Here is a 23,605-nt window from a genome sequence, read left to right as displayed (position 1 = left end):
TGGGCAGGCAGTATTAAGACATCTTTTCTCTACTGTTCCTTCTCATAACCCACCGCCAACTCCGGGTACTGCTCGCTAGTCTATGCACAGCATGTGATTCTAAGCAGATTAACAAACATCAGAAGACAATGCATTACTTACCGTAAAAGCATTTCTGATGGTTGTATCTGCTTAGATTCACATGCGCCCACCCTTCCTCCCCGCTCGGATGGAAGGAACATAGACATCCTTTTATATATATTTCTCTCTTTTCTGTACTCACTCACGGCAAAAGGCTCCCTCAGGGCAGAAAAATACAAACAGAGGGACCTCGACGCGTGAGGGATTGTGGGTACAACACACGTCACTATAGGGATAGTGTTACAGACACACCTTGTCGACGTCCCCTTTTTCGACTACGAAAAACAAAATGCAATACTCCGCAGTGACCACTGGATGTCGGACCTATGCACAGCATGTGAATCTAAGCAGATACAACCATCAGAAATGCTTTTACGGTAAGTAATGCATTGTCATACTTTTCATTCGTAATAGACCTAGTACAAAGTCTTCTATCCACCTATTACGAATGACGGGCGTGCAAAAACATGCGTGCACGTGCTTTTAAAGTAATTGCTAAATGTTTCGGGTAAATGTAGGTGTTTATAGTACATTTACAGCTCCTTTTGGGATGATGTCCCCATCTCAAAACAAGCTGCTAATTCTTCTTACATACCTAAAAATGGCCCACGCATTTTGTTTTCATTTCTTCAAAGCTTAACATTATATACAGGTGAGTATTTGCACACATATTATTAGTAACAGATATAGTGAAAGTGCTTCCGCCCACGCTTTGGACAGATGTTTTTGTACAATGTCTACCAGTGTACAGCAATGACTTAAGTGCCAGTGAGGGATCCACCTGCAAAATGTAGCCGCACCTTTTTGAAAATAGTCACACTGACGACTGTTTTCTCATGCATAGTCACTAACATACCTTTACAGTCATATACCCTTGAGAAATGGGCCTTTCTACTGCCAGGTCTGGCATTTGAGCATGTTCGTATGCACTTTTATGAAGCGTTACAGAGCATTATATAAAGGGAGTCTCAATTTTTCCCATTTAGGCTTCCATATTGTTATTACTCTTCTGACCTAGAAGCCGTTTTAACCCATGGCTACCATTGAACTTAAACTGGTTGCCTGGATGTCTGTCGTAAGCTTTGCACAGAGAATTGTATTCTCTTTGTAGTTCTACTGTGGCAAAGAAACAATGCCAATACATTCTGAGTTACTCCCTTCTCAATGCAGCAAGTAGCATGGCACTGAGCTGGCATAGTTGAGATAGAACCAGCTACAGAGCAGCTAAATCCTAACATAGAAGAGTTGCTGCACCCAGGAGTGGCTGGAGGAAGCCAAGTCATTGCTGAGGACTCCTTAAACCCAAGATAGTTATTTGGATATATGAAAACGTTCACTACCTATATCTGGGGGCAGTGGACGCAGTGGTCATGGGGGCGGGCTGCCACCACTCGCCGTGTGATGCTGGGCCTGGAGGAAGGAAGAACGCTGGACATCCTCTGGACCAACGCATTTTACCCCAGGGCCAAGGAAAGGCATAGCATGGTGCAGCCTACGGATATTTGCCTTACCCTTTTAAGCTCTCCCTGGGTGCTGCGAGTGGCTCAATGCCCAGCCCCCTCAGCACAGACATTTCCAGCATGAGAAATCAATATAGGGAATTGCAGACCCAAACCTGTACCAGCCATCAGAAGTGTCCTTACTCCCAAAGAAGGCGACTCAATGGGAGGGGTAGGCCCCTTTCTGAGGAGCAGGTAAATTGGCAGAGGCGTGGGAGCAAGGAGTTGCTAAGTGGGGCATGGAGGCTTTTGGAAGGAGAGGGGGTGAAGGAAGGAGCATGGTGAGCGAGATACTGTGTGTGGGAGCAGGAGAGTGGGGGAAGAGACAGTGAGACAAAAGGGAGGCAGAGGCTGACGAGGAGTAAGCGAGCAGAGTGGAAGGGGCAAAAGAATACTGATGCAAAATGGTAAAGGAAGGAGCCATGGGAGGAAAGAAGGGATTGCAAATAGGAAGGAAGTTTAGAGGAAAGGAGACAGCGAGGCATTGGAGAGGTGGTCTGAAGTGCCGAAAAAAGAGAAGTTAATAAGGATAAATATAGATGTTTTGGCATTAGGAAGGTCAGTGAAAGGAACATCAAGGAGGAAGTTGGAAGGAGATATGAGAGTGAGATGAGGGGAGGGAGACTGTTGGCCACGACTGCCCCTTTAAATGTAGCAAGCATTTACGCACCTCCAAGTAATGCAGGAATTTGGCTGTATTTCTCTGGATCCCAAATCCAAGAAAATCAAATCCCATGATCAAGCTGCCATACAACACTGCACTTGTGTTCACCCCCTATTCCCAAAGATCAGATTAATTTCCAAGTTTAGAAGAACTTTGCTTGATTTGTTTTGCATTCAAGCACATGAAAGTGCAATTCAAGTTAGATGGCAGCAGACACATCAGCGATTGAGCAAATGCAGGCGTCTTTGGTCTGTGGAGTCCATTCACACCACCAGAGGTGAGACTGTTTGGCATTTAGAAATTAGATGTATAAACCTGTATCCTGTGTGAAACAATTACTTGAAGTACTTTATCATATCATACATTTTTATTTACCTTGTTTCTTTCAGGATTGATGGTATTGTTATAAAACCCAATGGATGAATTTTTTTTAAAACATTATTTTTTAAATCAAATTATTTTCATGCCTTTAATTGTAGGCTTCCATTCATCATTTGCATGCCATGATTCCACCCAAAGCCCCACTCCATCAATCCAGCCACTCACACCCACACACACAGGAGGGGGGGTGCCAGAGTGTTTGTTTCCATTATAATGGAAGGAATCTTGATAGATAGCCAGCAGTGATAGCTGTTCTCAGAAACGTTCAAAAGAATGCTTGGTGTAGCTCGGTGCCCAACACCTCAGATGGTTCACATCTATCATTCAGGGCATGGCATAGCCTCCACTGTAAATCGAGCACACCATGCCCATAACCCCGGTTACTTTTTTCATGCACTCAGCCATCAATTTTCTCTGAATGCTTCAAATAAAATGTATTATTGCTCCATCTTGGAACCATCATGTAAACCATTGAGGATTAAGCGATGCAGGGGCTGTAATGTGAAGTTGTCACTGACTGAATTGTATAACATTTGTTTGTGGTGCTTCTGTGTGGATCATGTCGTTGGGCAGTGTCGTTCCTTCCAGGCGATGAACCCTAAGACACTCAGAGAATGGGTCGCAAATTAGAGCTAACCTCCCCACCCCGCGCCCCTTTCAAATCCCAGACTCGTACTCCATCTAAATAGAAATCTTCGGCGATAGATACATGCGGGTTGTGGGAGGGAGGGCAATTCCTGAGAAGTAGTAAAATAAGCAGCACACTAAGGATGAGAGTAGGGAATCCACTGACTCACAATTGTAAGGCATCCTTTCCAACTGAAAGCACGACCCAGGAACAGTACGAGGAATTGAAGACCCAAATACTGGAAATATTCTCCAAGACCTTGACAACCACTGCTTCAGCCTCAATGGCAGTGTTGGGGCCCCTCTGACTTTGTGACCGGTAAAGGTACCCACAAGGGTAGTGACCACATGCCCCAGAGCTCAGCTCTTCCTTCTCCCCAGAAAATCTTAGCGGTTTGTTCTGCACTGAGGTTTATCATCACCCCTTAGGCGCCTGCTTTGCACAAGCATGTTACCGCCATTGCCAGAAACGCACAATTGGTGGAATGCTACGCTCCTGAATATAGGGCACAGTACTTACAAACCATGGCAGCCATTTATGATGAGGAGGGCAACCTTATCACAACAGGTTATTGTTAGTTATTAATTAACTTTATAGTGCAATACAAGCTCAAACAACGGAATGGAGCTCTGTACAGGTCATAAAGCAACATCAACATACACAGGATGACATTTTCTGGTGGACCCTTGAAGTTCTTAAAGACCCGACCAACACACAGCGGTCACTACTTCACAAAGAGGCATGATGGATTCACTGCATGCAGACCCATGTATCAGGCCTTAATGGCCAGTTACTTTTACAATACTGTCCCCTGTACGGAATCTCTTTTTTTAACCATTAGGACACACAAAGTGAGTGCTAATCCTCTGTCTTTATGAAGTAGGAAGACCAAGACTAGCGACCTAGGCCTCCATTTTTCAATTTATTGTCCAATTTCATATTTCAATTTTCTAATATTTTCAATTTGTATTCATTATCCCAGAAGGCTCATAGCAGGGGCCACCTGAATGCAATGGTTGTAATATACAATGGCAACCCCCGCACTACACCACAAGGTCTTATTGACACACACCAATCATCATTAGCATTATTATTATTCACCTCATTCGCATATATGGACAACACGTGACTAACACGACAACGACTGTACTTATGACACCTTTTTCTGAGTCTATTCCAAATAATAGATGCTATCAGGTGCTCATATTAGTCCCCTTGGTTACATACTGCCTGACTTTTACAGCCAGGAAACTTAGCACCACAACTGGTGCTTTTCACTCTTCTCTTCACCCATTTCCCCATGAGCCCTCCCTTACTCATGATATGGCAAAAAGCAAATACAATATCAAGAACTCTGACGCCAGTTATCCGACACTTTGCCACGCCACAAGCAAGTTCCAGCAGTGCAGAAATCTGAGACTCGTCCTCGAGAAATGTCTTTCAGGTAATTTAAAATTGAGTGATCATTTATCCACCTGTGAGGTTTTAAACACTGGAACAGCAGCTTACACCATTATATATTCAGCGGTTTGAATCGATGGTTGGAAAAGAGAACCCAAATAATAATTTGCATGTACTTCACGTACAGTAAACAATGTCTTTTAACATCCGTGCACACTTTTTAGGTGGTGGTACCGCACAGCGTGAATTATGAGCGCGCACAGAAATCAATCACATCTTTTCCATTCATAGACATCCAGCTGAATCGCTTCACATCCGGAATACCTTTCAGTCCCCCTCTTCAGATTTAGCACCTCCCTTTTTTTGCCCAACATGTGGTGAGTTTAGCTCAAAATGGTTTCATTTTTTAATCGCAGCTGTTTATGCTTTTAACCAATTCCACAAGTTTTAACAGTTGTACATCCTTTGGCATCTTTGCGGACAGGGTCACATAAACTTTCACGGTCCTGATGAAGTTGATCCATCGCGATACCGCCGAAACGTCTGCTTACAATCACATATTAGCACATGTAGCCCACAGTCTACCGGTCGACGTTGACTCGGCTGCAGAGTGCATTTTCACAGAACTGGAGTTTTGAGCCACTCAGCGACATATAAACAAGTCCCTGGTATCCAGTCATGCAATACATGCAGACACACTATAGAGATCCTCAAATAGTTTGCTTTGTCTACATATAACTGATGTGCATCGACCAAAGCACAGTTCTCTTCATCCATGTTTTAAATCTGTATAACAAAACAAATGTTTAGATGGGCATCACACCAACCATATGGTACGAATGTGGATTTGGCAATGTTTAAGTGTTTTGGATTGCACCTTCTCTTTTGCCTAATGTAATGATTTTTCGGATTCATGAAGTAAATCATGTTGTGCCTACTGTACAATTGTGACTCCAGTAATTAATTTGCATAATTACGTTGTTGCTTTTTGACACAAATGTACACCTTTGGGTGCAGAAATTAACCCACATAATTGTTTGAAGTAATTAGATGTATGATTAATGTAAAAAAAAGATAGATTCTTTGGTCAAGAGAAGAATTTAATAGACAAGACTGCCCAACTACCTTTCATTGATTGTATGGAGCAAATTATTTTGAAGTATGATAGGAACACTTACGTACTGATTATTGCCGCCCACCCCAGTTCCTAGCCTTTGGGGATCAGCCATTCAGTTTCACACAGGTCACAGGTCATAAAGCAAAACATTGGTAGAAAGAATTTAACAAGTCATAAAAACAGTGATGAATATCACAGTACAATATACCGATGGGGTTGCGCACAAGAGAGCTGGAATCTTAAGTTACACCATGTCGTTGTTGGAACAGTCAGGCCTTTAGTTCTTTCCTAAACTGAAGACTTTAAGCAGTTCAGATTGACACCGGAATGGAGTTCCAGAGGACCGGAGCGTAGCATCAGAAGGACTATGCCAAGTTTACAGTCAGGTAGGCCGGCATAGCCGTGGTGGTTGCCTTGTAGGTGAGGCGTACGAATTTGAACCAGATTCTCATTGGGACGGGAAGCCACTGTAATTTGTTTTAGGTGGGAAGGGTGTGGTCCAATTTCCTAAAGTCTATGGAAAAGTAAGCAGCGTGTGGTGGGCCTGCACCATTGTTTGGAAGTCGTGGGGCAGGAAGGGCGTGATGATCTTGTAGAGTAGAGTAGAGGGATCCATTACCAAGCCTTTTGAGCATTCTTTGCGATTTGGTGTTGGAATGTTTGATTCAAATCCACAGTGAAGTGGGTGTGGTGCGGTTTGAAGCAGCCCAAGGGCATTTTGTACAGCCACCTGTGTATTGGTTCCTAGTTTAAAGGGGTGGCAAAACAGAACAATTTCAGTCTTCATGGGGTTGAGTAGGCACTTGTCAACCACGTTTGAAAGGTTGCACGGCAAGCAATATCTTTCGGGCCCTTGACCTTTGTGTACAATAATGTATCGCAATATTGGGGTCATCTAGGAGTAAGCCCAGTGTTTCCATATTGAAGTTAAAGACGATCAGTGAGCGAGTGGAAGTGACTCCAAATGTAATGGAATGGATTGGTGTTTGAACCTGAGGGGGGCCCCACCTGCACAACCTATGTCTGCATGATAGCCAGGATGTGAACCATTACAGGACACTGACAGATAAACCCATCCGCTGATCAAAGAGCGTGAGTAGTGCGTGAGACTGTGTTAATCGCAGACATGTAGTCTAGGCGGACTAGCAAGCAGAAGTCCCATTTATCAATAATCTGAAGAGCGACGTCGACGAACTGGATGGCGGCTGTTTCAGTACTGCACTTGAGGCGGAACCCGTCTTGGTAATACCAGAGCAGACAAACTTGCTCGATTTTTGTAAGTAGCAACTAACTACCAAACATCCTTTCCAGAACCGTATGGAACAAGTCGGCATCCTCAACCTGGTGGAGGAAATTTGATGGATGGTGTAAGAGAAAAGAGCAGGATTCTTTGTTATGGCCTGTTTCTATGGATTTACAGTTTCTTTTGTACCTGGTCAGGCAGGGGTCTGTAGAATGATACTGTTAAAGGTTCACTTGCACTGATTCCTTTATTCAAGAGAACCCTGGAACCAGGTTCTTACTTTACTATGCCAATAGTTGCTCAGTTTTTGAAGACCTCATTTAAAACCTTCCATCCAATTCAATTTGTGGTTGCAGCTTGGGACCTTAACTTACTTTTGACCTTTATGATGTGGTATGCCTTTGAACCCATGCATTCTTGTTCTCTTTGACTTCTTGTTTTAGGATGGTATTTTTAGTGGTGCTTATATCCACCGGGCATGGGAGTTTCAATCCCTATTGTATACCATATACCCTGTTTTCAAAAAAGAAAGTCATCGTAACAGTGAGTTAGACTGTCTTTTTTGTTGAAGGTAGTTTTAGATTTTCATGTAACTCAAAATAAATGTTTCAGTATTGTATCCTCTGCCCCTCACCCTTTCTAGGAGGAAGAGTGTCTGCATAGATTGGATTCTCAGGGAGATTTAAGCTTTAACATAGCCAGGACAAGATCTTTTTGACAAAATGACTACCTCTTTATCTCTTTTGCTCAGGCCATCATTTATTGGATTACATCACCTTGGCTAGTTCTCTACATTTAAAGGTGCTATGTGATGGTAGGGAAGGAGTTTCCTCAAGGACTCCGAACCCACTCTAGAAGAGGAGCAGCTGCCACTTCGACATTGCAAAGGATCGTCCCATGGCAAATATTTGTCAAGCAACATGGTCTTCCTCGTATACATTTTCTAAGCACCTTTTGGATTTGCAGGATGTTTGTTTTGGAAGAGCTATTTGATTTAGGTACCATTTTGCTCTCTATCTTCTAATAAGAGATTAGGTGCTGTTTTGAGATGACAAATCTGTGGGAGGATGCAATCCATCAAAAGCGAGAATTATATATCATGTAATGTTCTTTTTTTGGATTGTCCTCCCTCGGCCTCCTTGTTGTTCATCCATCCAACCCAAAAAAAGTCAAGTGGTAACTGTGTTTCCTTTTGGTCTAAATTTCCCCAGCCTAGCTTCTCCCTCTGCTGCTGAGCACAAAGGGAAAAATCTACAACTGAGGTGGTGGAAGCTGTCACATCCAGGATCACAGCTAGGGAACTAACTCAATTTTAAGGCTGGTTTTGTATACATTCCCACTAAACCACATCACTAGAATTGTTCTTGTTAAAAAAAAAAGGTGCAAAGCATTTATGCAATCTCCTAGATGGCTCCATTTGTAGTCTTTCAACTGGGTACAAGGTCACAGTTGCAAATGTGAGATGCTCGCTGGTTACTTCCAGATTTTATCAGTGCAATTCTTTGCGAATAAAGCCAAATGGGAGAAACATTATTTCATTAGTCTAAATTGAACAACCCTGAAATGGTAATTATATCCCATAAAAGAAATGGTGAAATTTTCTGAGAGCAGCTACTGGTGCCCGGTATCCATCAAGATGAGGAACATGTGGGACGGCAATCCATAGAAAGGACATTACATGATAAGTTATGTTGCCTTTAGAGCGCTGCCTACAATACTGTTTGAAGGGTGGGTGGTTTGTAGTTTGTCAAATTGTGTTTTTGAATAAAGCTGTGTATTTACCATCACATACTATTTTATGTTTCAGACATACAGCAAAAAGGCCTCTTCGAAAAGGAAAGACTATCAGAATGGGTCTGCAACTTCTTTGAATGGGCACACCAGCAACTACTCTTCCCTGGACAATGGTGTGAAGCAAAGGAAACAAAGAAAGGAGTGAAAACTAAACTGAGAAACCATTTTGCTATTCTGTTGGTTAAAAACATTTGATTGTAAGCACAATAGAATTTGTGCGCTGATACTTTTACAGCTGCAGTCACTATCCCTCGCTAGAGTAACGCAATTTATGTAGGATTTAACCAGTGCAGCCATGTTAGGTATTTGAGACTATAATAACAATAGATTCGATGTTCCGTAACAATGGGATGGTAGAGGCCCACGCTCGTTAGACTGTGGAAGAAAGTATTATTGTAGTAAATGACACTGCTGTTGCCTTACTAGTTAATCTGATAGGTGCTGAGTAAGTCATACCTGATTTGAAAACACTGTAATCTAAAATTCATATTTTATATACTGTGCTTGTAACTTAGCCGTAACTAGGTAAATACAGTTTGCGTAGACACGCACATGCCTTAAAGATATTTTTTAATAAATAGGGCCCAAAGCTTCTCGTTGTGTGTAACTTTCACAATGAAAATGTTCAGAGAAACTCGTGTAATTTATAACCTCTGGAGGGCACAGACTAACTGCATCATGCTAAGCTATAGTAAGCGGTCCCTCCTTAATGAATCGTAAAGGGGGAAGGCAGTGACTGTCCTGAATAAGCACTTACGTTTTTATCACCGTTCTTTTTTTTTTCTTCTTCTTTTTTTTACCTTTTAATAATTTGTATTTGTGTGAGGCGATACAAGTGTGGGCATCCCTAATTATGGATTTTTCTTACTGTACCTTTTATACTTGCAAGTCGTGACCCTGATTCAGAATTCTATGTAACCTGCCAGGAAGATTTCACCTTAGGAATGATGGCTGGGCACACCCGGTTACCCGGCACATACTGTTAGCCATCCATGTCCAGGAGTTTACATATCATAGAAACTCAAGGGTATTTTTGATCTGTTAACTATATTCCACTTAGGTTAGATATGTATATTTTTTTTTATTTCAGCACTGATGAAATAATTTATTAATGGTCTGTAAAATGTGTACTGATTTTTAGCAAATTGAAAGAGAAATCCAGAAAACTATATCAATCAAGCAAATCATGGGTGAACGACAGCCAGTTGGGTGTTAAGGGTAGAATTTCAGTTTTCTTGTGTGTTTGACCCATGTTCCGGAAAATTGTCTGCTTTGCTCCAGAAGGTGCTGGTCTGGTAAACTAGGCAGTATCTGAAGCACTGAGTGGCACCAGTCCATAGTAGTGTGCCAGTGAAACAGATCTCGTAGATCAGCTGGCTGCTAGAAACGTGAGGGCAGAACCTGCTCTGTTTCCATATTTGGAAAAACAGGTACTGTGAATTAATCCTTGATACAACTGACTCCTTTTATTTCACATTTGTGAAGCACTTTTTTCTGTTACGGACCCATGTGACTGCATAGGTTGGTATGGACCTGAAGCAGATCAGCCACAGTAAGGCAATTCTTAATTGGTGGGGTTGAAGGAATGGTAAATCAGAGAAGGGTACCCAATCCAAGCACATGTGGCCTATGAAATATGTAGCTGTTAGTTTTGCCCTCTGCCAAGAATGTTCCTATTGCACTCTCTTTGGGCCCTGGGACTTAGAGGAACAATGAAGCTGGGCGCATTTGGGTGGTTTCACGGTATGAAAAAAGCTTTTGTAAAACAAATCCCTTACTGAATAGGGTCCACATTTTGTGGCAATGCACTCTGTGTCTAAGAGATGAGTAAAAAATCCAGCGTTTGGTTTTGATGAATTCAGTTCATTCGCCTTATAAAACACACCTTTCAGTACCTTACTTGTTCAAATGAAGATTTGAAATAATATATACCAAAACAAAATATATATTCAACAAAATATGTATAATAACCCCATTTTAATAGGCAATATAAAAAAATCTATTAACTCAATGCGGCATATTGAGGCTAAATTATCCCCTTTGTCCCAGTCCACACATTCTTTCCACCTCTGCTTGCACTATACCCAGAGGGTTGTTCCTTTAACCCCTGACATCTTGATGTACTGTGAGTGTGTTGAACCAGTCTTGCAATACATAGTTCAGGATCATCCGCTCCAAAAGTTTCAATATTTTGTTTTGTATTTATAAAGTTGGTTATCAGTTTACTATGTTGGATATCTCCACATCATTTTTTAGGGGTTTAACCAGTTGTCATGTTTGCCTTCTGGACTTGTTCAAGGTCTATTTTAAAGGAGGCACATTTCTGTTAGAATCAAAGGTCTTACCCATTTATTCATTTTTATGTACTGGTTTAAAAAGTCTACATATTTCTGTGCAGCAAATTCTCTGTTGAAAATAGTGCTGTCTACCGTAAATGTGTTAGAAAGAAAGTCCATTAAGATCATTTGAATATGCCTACAATGTTAAATATTATCAACCATTAACCATTAAAACATTTTTGATCTATATTATGCAGTGTTTGTAGTGTTTTTTGCTTGTCTAATTACTGTTTTTGGACGGACTGAGGTTGGAGGAATAGCAAGACAGTGAGCCCCTTATCTACAAAACAGTAAATCAACGTTCTCAAAATGTATATACTCCTCTATTGGGTCACATAGATGACTCCTTATGACATTTAATGTTAAATGAGTTTTGAGCTATGTCGTGGGGCATTACATTTTAAGACCTCATAACCATCTTGCAACAAATTCATGTTGCCTCACGACACTAAATACCTCCCCATACAAATTCAATAGTCTAGTCTAGCAGCAGAAGAATTAACAAGAAATTGCACAAATTCCTTAAAAAGCCCCTAGCAAAGGTTAAATGGTACCTAATATCAAATTCATACTGTATGGTGGGGGGCCTAAGGGTGACATTCAGATTTTGCACAACACACTGATCGGATTGTAAACAATTTGTTCACTATGAAAGCAGTGGTGACTGTTGCTAATGTGCGGACAATCAAACCTGATCTTTCAAATCTGTCAATGCTTCAGCTATCCAGCCATAATTTGCCAGTGCTGTTGTGACTAAATTGACAAATTATCATCAATGCTGTGATCTACAAATAACACATTTTTGTGTTTGCATCATATTATGGAAAATATCTTTGCAGGCCCTGTTCATTCAAGACAGATATTATTGGTGCTGTATGATGGTGTTTGCTGTAGCATGTATTTGGATGGCTGATGGGCACAATTACTGTGCTCTAAATATAGGGACTAACTCTGTGCCCTCAATTTCTTTTCGTGTGGTGTATTATCATGTGGGTTAGCATGTTGGGTGCCTCGGATCATCTTGTGCATTCTTTTGTATATTTTTAGTGTAGTTTTGTCTCCAACCCTACTGCTCATGACTGAATAGGTGTGTTTTTTGTGTCCTGCAGTATTGTCTTTATTCTATTTTGTCCTTCCTACCATTCTGCACATGCATGTATATATGTGCACTATATATATTTCTGAGGCTTGTGGAATCTGCTTAGATCACATGCTATGCATAGGCCGACATCTAGTGGAAACTGCAGAGTATTACAGTTGTTGTTTTTGAAACTCGAAAAGAGGCGTGCCAGTAATAATATCCCTAGTGTGACGTCCACTGTACCCATGGTCTTCATGCGTTGAGGTCCCTCAGATTGTTTTTTTCTGCCATCATCGACGGACGCTAAATCGCTAAGTTCTTATTCGGCTTACGCAATTTGATTGAAAAATAATTAGTCATTCTTTCTATCCTTTAATCACCGACTTTCGACAACATCTTCAGCGGTGGAAAGGACGAACATCAGACAAAGACCGTTCGGCCTTGAAAGGCCATACCGGGCCTCGCTCCACACAGTAGGGAGAGTGGAGGGTGGACATTTCTTAGGGCTGTAAGAGAATTCATATTCCCCTTTACACTCTCTTTTTTCGCCTTGCTGCCATTCCATCTAATTATGGAAAACACTCCATTATATTCTGCCCTAGTTGTAATAAGAAGTTCCTTGGGTAGACAAGCATGGGTGTGTAACCTTTGTCTAGCACGGATCACGACGAGGGCCATTGTCGAGCTTGTAAACTCTTCAAGCCTAAAGCCCTCAAGGACCGAAAGACCAAGATTTGGGCCGACCATGCCATGCAGGCCGAGGGCGCCGTGGACGTGGAGGATGCATCCAGTGATGGCAGCATCTCCGTCTTTTCAGACAGCAAAGGCGATGGGCAACCGATCGATTCCAACGTGCTAGCCCCTGACCCAAATAGACAGGCCGATGGGGTTGCGGCAGTAGCACACTAAGCACATATCCCGCAGCCGAAAGTCGACAACACCTTCGACCACACGGCCAGACACAGTGTCAAGGGGTAGGTCCATGAGTTCCCTGGGCACTCAAGATCTCGATCGCCACACGACAGGCCCCCAAAGTCGTGTGAAAAGCGCAACACGGACGCCTTACCTAATATAATGGCTGAAATCCGAGAATCAGGACGCAGCTTCGGACCGCCACTCTGCCGAGATTCGACATCACACTCCGTCAAAATCGACGAAAAGCACCAGTTCCACAAAAATAGCCCAACTGCTCCAAATACACATCCCAGAGACGCTCCTCAAAGGGAGAATGTCGAAAAAACACTCCTCTAAGAGCCATCAATCCTCTAAGACCCACCATTCCCACAAGGAGAAGGGTAGTACACCTCACAAGGAAAAGAGTACTGATTCCCAAGGGAAGGGTACCTTACCAGGTGCTATGAGACACAAGCAACCTACTCAAGAAAAACCTCAGACTCCCATCTCTATACCTTGCTCCTCCCAATGGTCCTGTGAAGACCTTGACAGGGTAATGTGCAGAATGACTTTCATGGCAGATTTCTTTGAAAAAAATCCACAGGCAATACACATCCTGCAGAATACGCCAGCCACTAATGCTGCATCCATTTCTAAACCCCCAGCAAAGAGGCAACGGCCAGACACCCTCTTAGTCAGACCCCAGCTAGGACCAGTGAAATATGATCCCAATTCCGACACTGAACAGCAGGATACCCAAGCAGGGGAAGATCACTATTACGATGAGGAGGACGTTTACGACATAGCCTCTCCCGATCATCTTGATGCACAAGTGGCAGAGTCACCTGTGGACAATTAACCCCAGTTTAATGATATGCTCCTAAAAGCAGCGGAGCATTTCAAATCCAAACCCAGGCGATACAATTGGATAAGGTTTTGTGGAGGATATATTAGGGGATAAGAAAGCTGTTAACCAGTTTATGCCCCTCCTCCAATCTATACAAAGAAGAATACAGCCATCACTAGAAACGCCAAGCCAAACGCGGGCTTTGAACCCAAGTATTGAAAAGATGTTCCGCCCCGCTCCTATAGATCCACTTTACATAAGGGGTCAACTTAAACCAGACTCGTTGGTAGTGACCAGTACACGAAAGAGGGCAGGAACACTGCTAGCGTCATCTGAAGCACCCCCCAGATAAAGAAAGCAAAAAGCTTTACATTCTTAAGAAGAAAGGTGGCCACCTCAGCGGCCTTTCAAACAAGGATTGCAAACACCACCACTTTATTGGCAAGCTATAACTGACACAAGGGGGACGAAATTGCAACCGTAATGGCTTCAGCTCCAGAACCCCAGAAATCTCAGCTGTCCCTCACAGTAGCTGATGGCAAGGCAGTGTCCAGCTGCATCTTAAAAAACAACTTAGATGCTGCAGACAACTCAGGCAGGATCATTGCAGAAAGGACAATCATTAAACACCATGCATGGCTTTGCCAATCTGGTTGTAATCTTGAGACGTGGGCAACACTTCTCAAGATGCCAATAGAACCCAATGTCCTCTTCGGGAAAGCAGTTGAGGATGCATTAAAATCAGCGAAAGAAGAGTATGACACTCTAAAATCCCTGGGCCAGCTAACTAATAAGCCACCAGGCCAAAGAGGCGGAAGCAATTTTTGTCGTTTTTGTGGACAAAATTTGCAAAGAGATTCCGGGTATGGGCAAAATCAGGGGTCATCCAGGGGAAACAATCAGGGACAGGCCTCGTAAGGTTTCCAGAGAGGCCAGCGTAGATCACGTGGCCAGGGGAGGTCCTCCACTTCCAGAGGTGGAGCAACGCCTCCTAAACAATCACCACCTTCTTCAGGTCCCCTCGCATGCCTCTCCAGTCGGATGGCGTATAGCACACTTCACCCAAGCATGGGAGGGGATCACCTCGGACAAGTGGGTGCTATCTACCGTAGCGGGCGGTTATTGCGTGGTGTTACTTCAGTGACCCTCAAATCACCCCCGTGCCAAAAATCAACCACGAAGGAAGAACAACGCATCCTTCTAGAGGAGGTCACGATGCTGCTACTCAAGGATGCCATCGAAATCGTCCCAGCAAACCAGGTAAACCAGGGTATCTATTCAACCTACTTCCTTGTGCCTAAGAAATATCTAACAATGCTCCCAGTATTAGACCTACGCCCTGCAAACACCTATGTCAAGCCACAAAAATTCTGCATGATAGCGCTACAAGAAGTAATCCCACTGCTAAAGCGGGGGGACTACATGGCAACATTAGATATGAAAGATGCCTATTTTCATATTTCAATGTTCCCAGCGCACAGAAGATTCTTGCGTTTCAAGATAGCAAACCAGCATTACCAATTCAAGGTGCTACCCTTCGACATAGCTTCCGCTCCAAGGGTGTTAACCAAGGTACTGGTGGTGGTGGCAGCGCACCTGCGCAGGGAGGCCGTCCCAGTGCACCCCTACCTGGACAACTGGCTGATCACAGGGGAGGCTCCCCAAATTTGCAGGCAAAACACGCAAAGAACGATAAACCTTCTCCTACAATTGGGCTTCTCATTAAACGAGAAAAAAACAAGTCTTGTACCAAACACAACCAAACAGTTCCTAGCAGCTGTCATAAACACGGAAGAAGGGTTAGTCTTTTCATCAAAGGAAAGAGTCCAAAACATGTTACTGCAAATACCTCAGTATCTGGCCGGTCACCAGATAAGCAATTTGTTTGCTTGGCATGATGGCATCTTGCATTTACCTGGTCCCACACGCACGTTTGCGCATGCGCCCCATGCAGGAGTGGTTGGCGAAACAGTGGTTTCAGGCAAGCGGTCAGTGGGACGATCTAATGGTCGTTTCACCAGCACTAGTACAAGATCTTTGCTGGTGGACAAAGGAGAATCTGTTAAAGGGAAAAATCTTCCACGATCCGGCGGTCCTAGCGAAAGTTACAACAGACGCATCACTCTCCAGGTGGGAGGCACTTCACCTTCATCTCACAGCACATGGTCTGTGGACTCCCATCACGGCGCAGAACCACATCAACCTGCTGGAACTTCTGGCAGTGTTCAAAGCGCTTCAAGCATTTGAAGCACAGCTGACAAATCAATTGGTACACATCCTAACCGACAGCACCACTGCAATGTTCTACATCAACAAGCAGGGGGCACACATTCTCCAAATCTGTCCAAGCTAGCACAGAAAATATGGAAATGGGCACTCAGACAGGGGTGTTCCCATCTTCCCAACATGTTCCAGGGAAGTTCAACACCCTGGCAGACTCGCTAAGCAGAGATCTCCTACCAGAGGAACAGGAGTGGCAACTAGACACAAATGTCATAGACCACATCTTCTCACAGTGGGGGTTTACCCCACACTAGACTTTTTCGCTACAAGAGAAAACAAGCAATGCCCAGACTTCGCGTTCTGGTTTCCCCAACCAGACTCCAAGGGGAACGCTCTGTTTATGAGCTGGTCAGGGAAATTTGCTTACACTTTCCCCCAACTCCTCTAATGAGCAGGGTGGTGAACAAGATTCACAGAGAACAGATGACACTCATCCTAGTTGCCCCCATGTGGGCAAGACAACCATTGTATCCACATCTGCACAAACTAGCGATGTGCAATCCCATAAAACTCACACGCCAGACCAATCTGCTGACCCAACACGGGGGAATAACAGTACACCATCAACCTCATTCAGTGAACTTGGCAGCATGGCTCCTGAGGTCAAGTTTGTTCATCTGAATCTACCACAGAGGTGTATGGATATCCTCAAAGAGGCACGTAAGCCAAACACCAGACACTGTTATTTCAACAAGTGGAGGTGATTTGTAATTTGGTGGCAGTCTAAACAAATAAACACTGTAGAATGTACTCCATCCCACATTTTAAACTATATGCTCCACTTGTTAGACTCGGGTTAGTATTCAACTCTATAAAGATCCACCTGGCGGCTTTATCAGTTTTCACCACCTCTCAGAATAAAGTATTGCAGTGGAAAGTTCCTGTCATTAAGGCATTCATGGAGGGAGTAAAAAGGCTCCACTCTCCAATTTAAAACCCACTGCCAGGCTGGGATCTCAATGTATTACTCGCAAAGCTCCCTTTGAGCCTATGTATATGTCAAATCTTAAACACCTGATATATAAAACTGCCATCTTAGTGGCTATTACCTCCATAAGAAGAGTCAGTGAACTTCAATCATTGTCAGTGCAGGACGCCTTTTTTGTCATACATGGGGATAAATTGTTTGTACAAACACACCCTAGGTTTTCACCTATGTTCATTTCCAAATTTCACGTAAACCAATCCATTGAGCTGCCGGCCTTCTTCCAGAACCCAACAAGCTCTGCTGAGAAAAAAACTCAATACACTAGATGTAAGGTGGGCCGTCCTTTACTATGTAAACAAGACCAGATCGCTCAGGAAAACAGACCAACTGTTTGTCTCCTTAGCACCAGGCAGAGAAGGAGACCGCATTTCCAAAACTCCAATCTCCAGATGGATAGTCAAATGCCTACAGCTCTGTTTTTCATTATCAAGTAAGACACTGTCTTTCACACCAAGAGCTCACTCCACAATGGGTACAGGAGCTACTTTGGCTTTTACCGCAAATGGCCTGCTGGACATCATTTGCAAAGCAGCTACATGGAGCTAAGTACACACTTTAACTCAGCACTACTGCTTTGACACTCATTCCAAATCAGATACACAGGTGGGACAAGCAGTTCTAAAACATCTATTTGCCGCTGGACCTTCTCACAACCCACTACCTTCTCCAAGCAGTGCTCGCTAATCTATGCAAAGCATGTGATCTAATCAGATTCCACAAACCTCAGAAGGGATACATTACTCATCGTAATTGTATTTCTAATGCTTGTATCTGCTTAGATTCACATGGGCGACCCTTCCTCCCCTTGGAAATAAGGTGCATAGATGTTTATAAGAGCTTTATCTGATCTTATCTTCTTTAATACACCTGTACTCACGCAACACTTCATGCTACCTCATGTCAGAAACAAAACAATCTGAGGGACCTCGACACGTGAAGGATCATGGGTACAGTCGAAGTCACATAAAGGAAAGTACTAATGGCACGCCCTGTCGACGTCCCTTTTCTAGTTTCCAAAACAACAACTCTAATACTCTGCATCTTCCACAAGATGTCTGCCTATGCATAGCATGTGAATCTAAGCTGATACAAGAATCAGAAATACAATTATGGTGAGTAATGTATCCCATATATATATCACAGAGTCAGTTTTGGTTAACTTGAATTCTCAATAGAAATATTTTTAGGCAGCTTCAAACGTTGGTGCAGTCTGACGAATGTGCATGAAACCTTTCAGGGGAAAAGAACAGCAGATTCTGATTTTGTTTTGGTACACTTTTGTGCAGCTTCGTCATGTAAAAAGTTCAAAGCGGGAACAAAATGTACATTTTTCCATTCATTGTCTGTAGAGTACCTTTTGGTCACACCTACAGACCAGAATGCCTGAAAGATTTCCATTGAAACCTTTGTGAGGACCTAACTGTGGTCTGACTCTCAACTCTTTTGGGGTTTGGTGGACGTCCATCCAGCGTTTTCTTGTAAAAGGCCCAAAAGTAGAAAAAAACAATAAGATACCTCGGTTTGCTCAGCAGTGTCTGTGGATCGATATATGGCCAATTCAGCACATGATTGGCAACTCCATTTGGGTCAAAGAATACCCTTCCACGTGGTCGCAAAGCTTGTTCGAGGGCACTAGACTGGCTATTGGAAAAAGAGCCAATCTAATTTGTTGGAGGCTTGGAACATTTTATAAACAGACACTATTGTAGTTGTCAAACATTTAGAGGGGTCCAGTAGACTCTGATCAATACAAAATATGAAAGTGGATATATTGCAGTCCCACAACGCTGGGGAGGATGAGGGTTGCCCCACAGTTGTGGAGTATGGCCCAAAAAGCCAGTTTTTCTCTCGCAGGTCTCGCACCCCCAATTGTGGGCCTTCAGACCTATACATTCGGGTCAACCAACAGGTACACGCTCAGGCTTCAGAACTGGCCTTAAGCTCGACTGTACCCGTTGGAATGAGAACAGACACTGAGAATGGGTGTGGTGGCCATTAGTAGCCCATGGTCCCACTAGGGCCATGAAAGTGGCCCTGGGACTCTGTGTGGTGGCAAAGTGGCAACTGGGCATGACTGCAGGTTAAAGAAAAGATATGACTAAGCATTATAAACACCAGGGAAATTCAGTGAAAATGTGTTAAAAGGATCTTATGTTTAAAGCATGAAATAACAAAACCACAAAATCACCAGTCATGTGTAGTGCAGAGCAGTGGGCAATGGTTACTTTTGGAACCATAGTGGACACAAGGTGTCACACATGATGTCTAAACGTCTGCATTAGAAGCACCACCCACAACAAAACTGCTGTGTTTAATAAATGGGTCAGCGTACATCCTACCCAGAGGTCGGATGCAGAGGCTGTATCGACAAAGGGCCATAAAAAAGCAGGGCCCACTGCCCGGCTTCAAAGAGTGCACATGCACAAGGCAGCGAAAGAGACGTTCCGTAAATCATAGGCCAACCAGCATGGTGCCAAAAAATATCACTTCCAAATATGGCACAAAGTTGCGTTGCAAGGAAGGGCAGACCACACAAAAGCAAAACACATGAAGTCAGGCTTCAAACATGGTGCCAAAATGTGCAACACTTGCTCCCTTGTCAGTGAATCTCACAGCTGAAAATAGGCATATGCACAACACCACTTTCAACACCAAGAGTTGCAAATGGTGACTTCAAATCAACAATTCTGGTGCTCAATGGACAACATGAGGTGGGGAGGGGGGACGACTTGAGGGTTTAGTGGGGTGGGGTTAGGTTGTAGGGATGGGAATGTTGTTGTTGCATATTCAGCCAGTTGTATGAATCATGCATTGCATTTCAATGTTCATGTTAGAAATTGTTATAAAAAATAAATTGTAATTTTTTACAGTATTTAGGAAAAGTAAAAGTAGACGTCACACAGGCAAAAGTTAAATTAACTAGCTCCATGCACAGCCAGGAGGAAAGGGAATCCAACATTTCCATAGGACACCAAAGCAGATGATGAAGATGAGGAGGGTTATGTTGAGGACACTAGTTATGTAGAAGTCCTGTCCCGTACGTTGGTCTCTCGATCACTGTTCTTGTTCAAAGGTATTCCAAATCATGGTTCATAATCACTATTCAATGTTTTTACAACTGTCTTTGTATCAGCCTTCTTGCAGATGGTGAGCTTTCACTGATCTTGACAAAAATACCAACTCCAGACCACAACATCTCAGAATCTGTATGGAATCGATCTGAATATTCACAAAAAGTCCCCATAATCATTACAACTTCCACAAGATTATGAATTTGACAAATGGCACACTTCTTGCAATACTTTTGTACTAGAGTGGAAAGAAATGGAAAATACCAATTTCGTTTGACAGAAGTGCCCCCCACCACATATGCTACCCTGTGGTGCACACATGCATAATTCAGTAATAGCATCTTCAAGGGGATTGGATCTTCCGAAGTATTCCATATCTATGACAGTAATCACCACAGCTGTGCTTCTTCGGAAATTCTTTTGGCGTCTGTGTCCTGCGTCGATGACGTCGATACACTGTCCTCCGGTCCTCCGTCGAGCCGACGTCACCGGATGTTATAAGTAGGATGCACGACACCCATAGCTTCAGTTCTGTTTTTTCCACGAACGTTTTCGCTTCGGAGATCTCGGCGCGCCTCGACTCTTCTGAGTTCTGTTATTTCGGTACCTCAAATCTGTTAGTTTGTGAATACCTATGATGTCCACGTCTTCTTCTACCCTGCGGCCGGGTTTTAAGTGTCGGGAATGTGGGTCCAATATGTCGCTGACGGATTCGCACGTTGCTTGCCTCTGGTGCCTCGGTGGGGACCACGACACGGATGACTGTGTGGACTGCCAGTTGCTTACTTCGAAGGCCTTGCGGGAGCGTAAGAAGAAGCTTTCTGTAGGTAAGGTGGCCAAGCCCCGGAAGTCGAAGTCCACTGGCCTGTCGACTGACGATTCGAGGGGCGACTCTCTGCGTCGTCGTCGGTCTGGGGGGGTCTCAGTCCCGGAGTAGGTCAGGCACTCACGGAAGCGCCGTCCTCGTCTGAGGACTCCGCCCATTGGCGGGTTGCTTGTCCCAACAAGCATTCCACTCCTGCCGAATGGGATTCGTTTCGGCAGGAGATGATGGCGATTTTTCAGTCGCAGGGCTCCTGTCCGTCCATGCCGTTGAAAGACGCCGGCCGTGACCTTGCTAGAGACACCACTCGCACGCATTCGGGCTCGAGTGCTCGTCGTGATCACCGGGCGCCTTCGAGGTCCCGGTCGGACAAGGTTGGTCGCACTAGTCCTGCCCGTTCCAGGTCCCGGTCCTCGACGCCCTCGAGACCGTCGGAGCCTGTGAAGTCTTCAAAGAAGACATCGACGCCTGTGGCGCCAAGGTCGTCGAGGGACTCTCTCGAGGCTCTGCCTCCGAGGAAGCCGTCGACGCCATCAGCACCCAGGCTGTCGAAGGACACGCTCGGGGCTCTGCCCTCGAGGACTGTGTCGAAGCTGTCGGCGCCACGCTTGACGTCAACGCCGATTCCATCGACACCTTTCGAGGCTGTTTTGTCGTAGATACCCCGTGGCACGGTGGAACCCCCTAGAATGGCTCTGGCCAAGGCTAAAAATGTCTTTGTCCCTTTTTCTGTGCCCTCATTCCAGCCTCTGGATTATATTTCTGAGGTGGATGAAGGGTCTGAGGAAGGTATGGTACCTGAGGAGGTACCTGACGAGATTTCGTCTGGGCATAGCCACATTGAAGAACTGCGGCAGTCATTGCACGACGCAAGTGGTCTGGACACCTCTCCGGAAGGTGGAGTTCTGTAGGCCTGAGCCTGGCACCCATGCCGAGTCCTCGTACAGGTGCCTTATGTCGAGGGTAACTGAATACTTGGGGTGGTCTGCACCACCAGTGGATTTTCTGCAGGATGACCTGACGGATATCCTCGACCAAGGTCCCCCAACTGACCCGGTACTGCCATTCCATATGGCCTTGCAAAGAAGGGTGGCGGCGGCTTGGACTGCCCTGGAGAGTCTCCCGGCAGTGAGCAAGTCTTTGCCGCGAAAATACCGTCCAGCCAGTAGCAACCCCTGCTACTTGACCACGCACCCCACTCCGGAGAGTTTGGTGGTGCAGGCGGCTACGGCCCCAGCAAAGCTGGCGTCATACCCTACCATCCCTCCTGATAGGGACGACAAGCGTTTTGATGGCTGGGCGAAGAAAGTGTTTTCTTCAGGGGGTATGGCTTTGCCGGCAGCCACCTCTGTGTGTGCATTGTCACGTTTCACGCACACTCTGTGGAACTGTATTTCATTAGCGGCTGATCATATTCCCGAAGGGGAGGAACGGGATGGTTTTCTTGCCATGGTGCAGGATGGTAAGGATGCCATGTGTGAGTCCGTTCAGTCGGGTCTGGACATGGCAGATTGTGTCACCCGGTCCATGGTGGCGAGCACCTGTGTGTCACGCTCACCTGATTCCCACGGAGGCGCAGGTCTGGCTTCGAGTGCTGATGCTTCTTCTATGGTGAAGCGCAGGACTCTGAAGATGGACTCACTGGCTCGCAGGAATATTCCCCTGTGCGTGAAAAGGGAGTATTACCTACTGACGGAATAATGCTCAAGCCTCCCACTCCCTTCCAGCCCTCCACGATACCCTTCCTCGATTCACCGTGAAGTCTCACCTTAGGGTCTGGAAGGATGTGTTCTCCATCCTGCTTCTGATGCAGGGGCGCGTTGAAACCCAGTTACTTCACTGGATTGAGGTTTGATGGGAGTTCAAATAGGCTTGACTATTCAGGTAAGGCGCTGTAAGAGTTCTGTAGCAAGTTCAAAAGTTCAAGCTTAATAATAATGTTCATTGTCTTATTGCAGCAAGCGCTAACGCTTATGTCTTTTTCCCCTTAGGGGCCGGGGTTCGGAATGCCGGAGATATGGCGCCGACCCGAAGTGAAACGTGCAGTTCCAGTAAATGACAGGTAAGTTCTGGATGAGCGTTCGGGTAATGTCTTTGCATTCGCTCATTCAATGTCTTTGTCTTTTTTCCCCATAGGGGCCGGGGTCCGGAATGCCAGGAAGCGGCAGGACCCGAAATGAAATGGGAATGACCCAACAGGTAAGTCTTAGAAGGAAACTGAGCTTTTCCTATTCCCTTCCTTCTCTCACCTTGTGTTCTTGTCTTTTTCTCTCTAGGCTCTGGGAAGTGGCTGCGGATCCGGATGATCGCTGCTGAAGATGGAGGTGCCCAGGAAAGGTGAGTGAAATGCAGCGCTGCAGCGATCGAAGCAAAATGCTTTTAAAATGATGTCTTCCCTTTCAGGATCGTCGGTGTGAAGTCTCCGTGATGCA

At 44.6% G+C, this 23,605-nt stretch overlaps 1 protein-coding gene across 1 annotated transcript in view; it reads left to right on the top strand.

Annotated features, from left to right (window-relative positions):
* Positions 1–11,375, top strand: part of ELOVL5 (ELOVL fatty acid elongase 5) — a 374,080-nt gene extending 362,705 nt beyond the window's left edge. Inside the window, exon 8 of the mRNA XM_069606129.1 lies at positions 8,861–11,375. Within this exon, the coding sequence (XP_069462230.1) occupies positions 8,861–8,992 (132 nt within the window). The 3' untranslated portion in view covers positions 8,993–11,375. The remainder of the gene's footprint in view (positions 1–8,860) is intronic.
* Positions 11,376–23,605: the final 12,230 nt, after the last annotated feature.

This window comes from Ambystoma mexicanum, chromosome 4p (genome assembly GCF_040938575.1).
Source record: "Ambystoma mexicanum isolate Mex_15411 chromosome 4p, UKY_AmexF1_1, whole genome shotgun sequence".
NCBI classification, from domain to species: domain Eukaryota; kingdom Metazoa; phylum Chordata; class Amphibia; order Caudata; family Ambystomatidae; genus Ambystoma; species Ambystoma mexicanum.
Note: the sequence above shows the minus strand (reverse complement) of the source record. Positions and strands in the feature narration are given on the sequence as shown.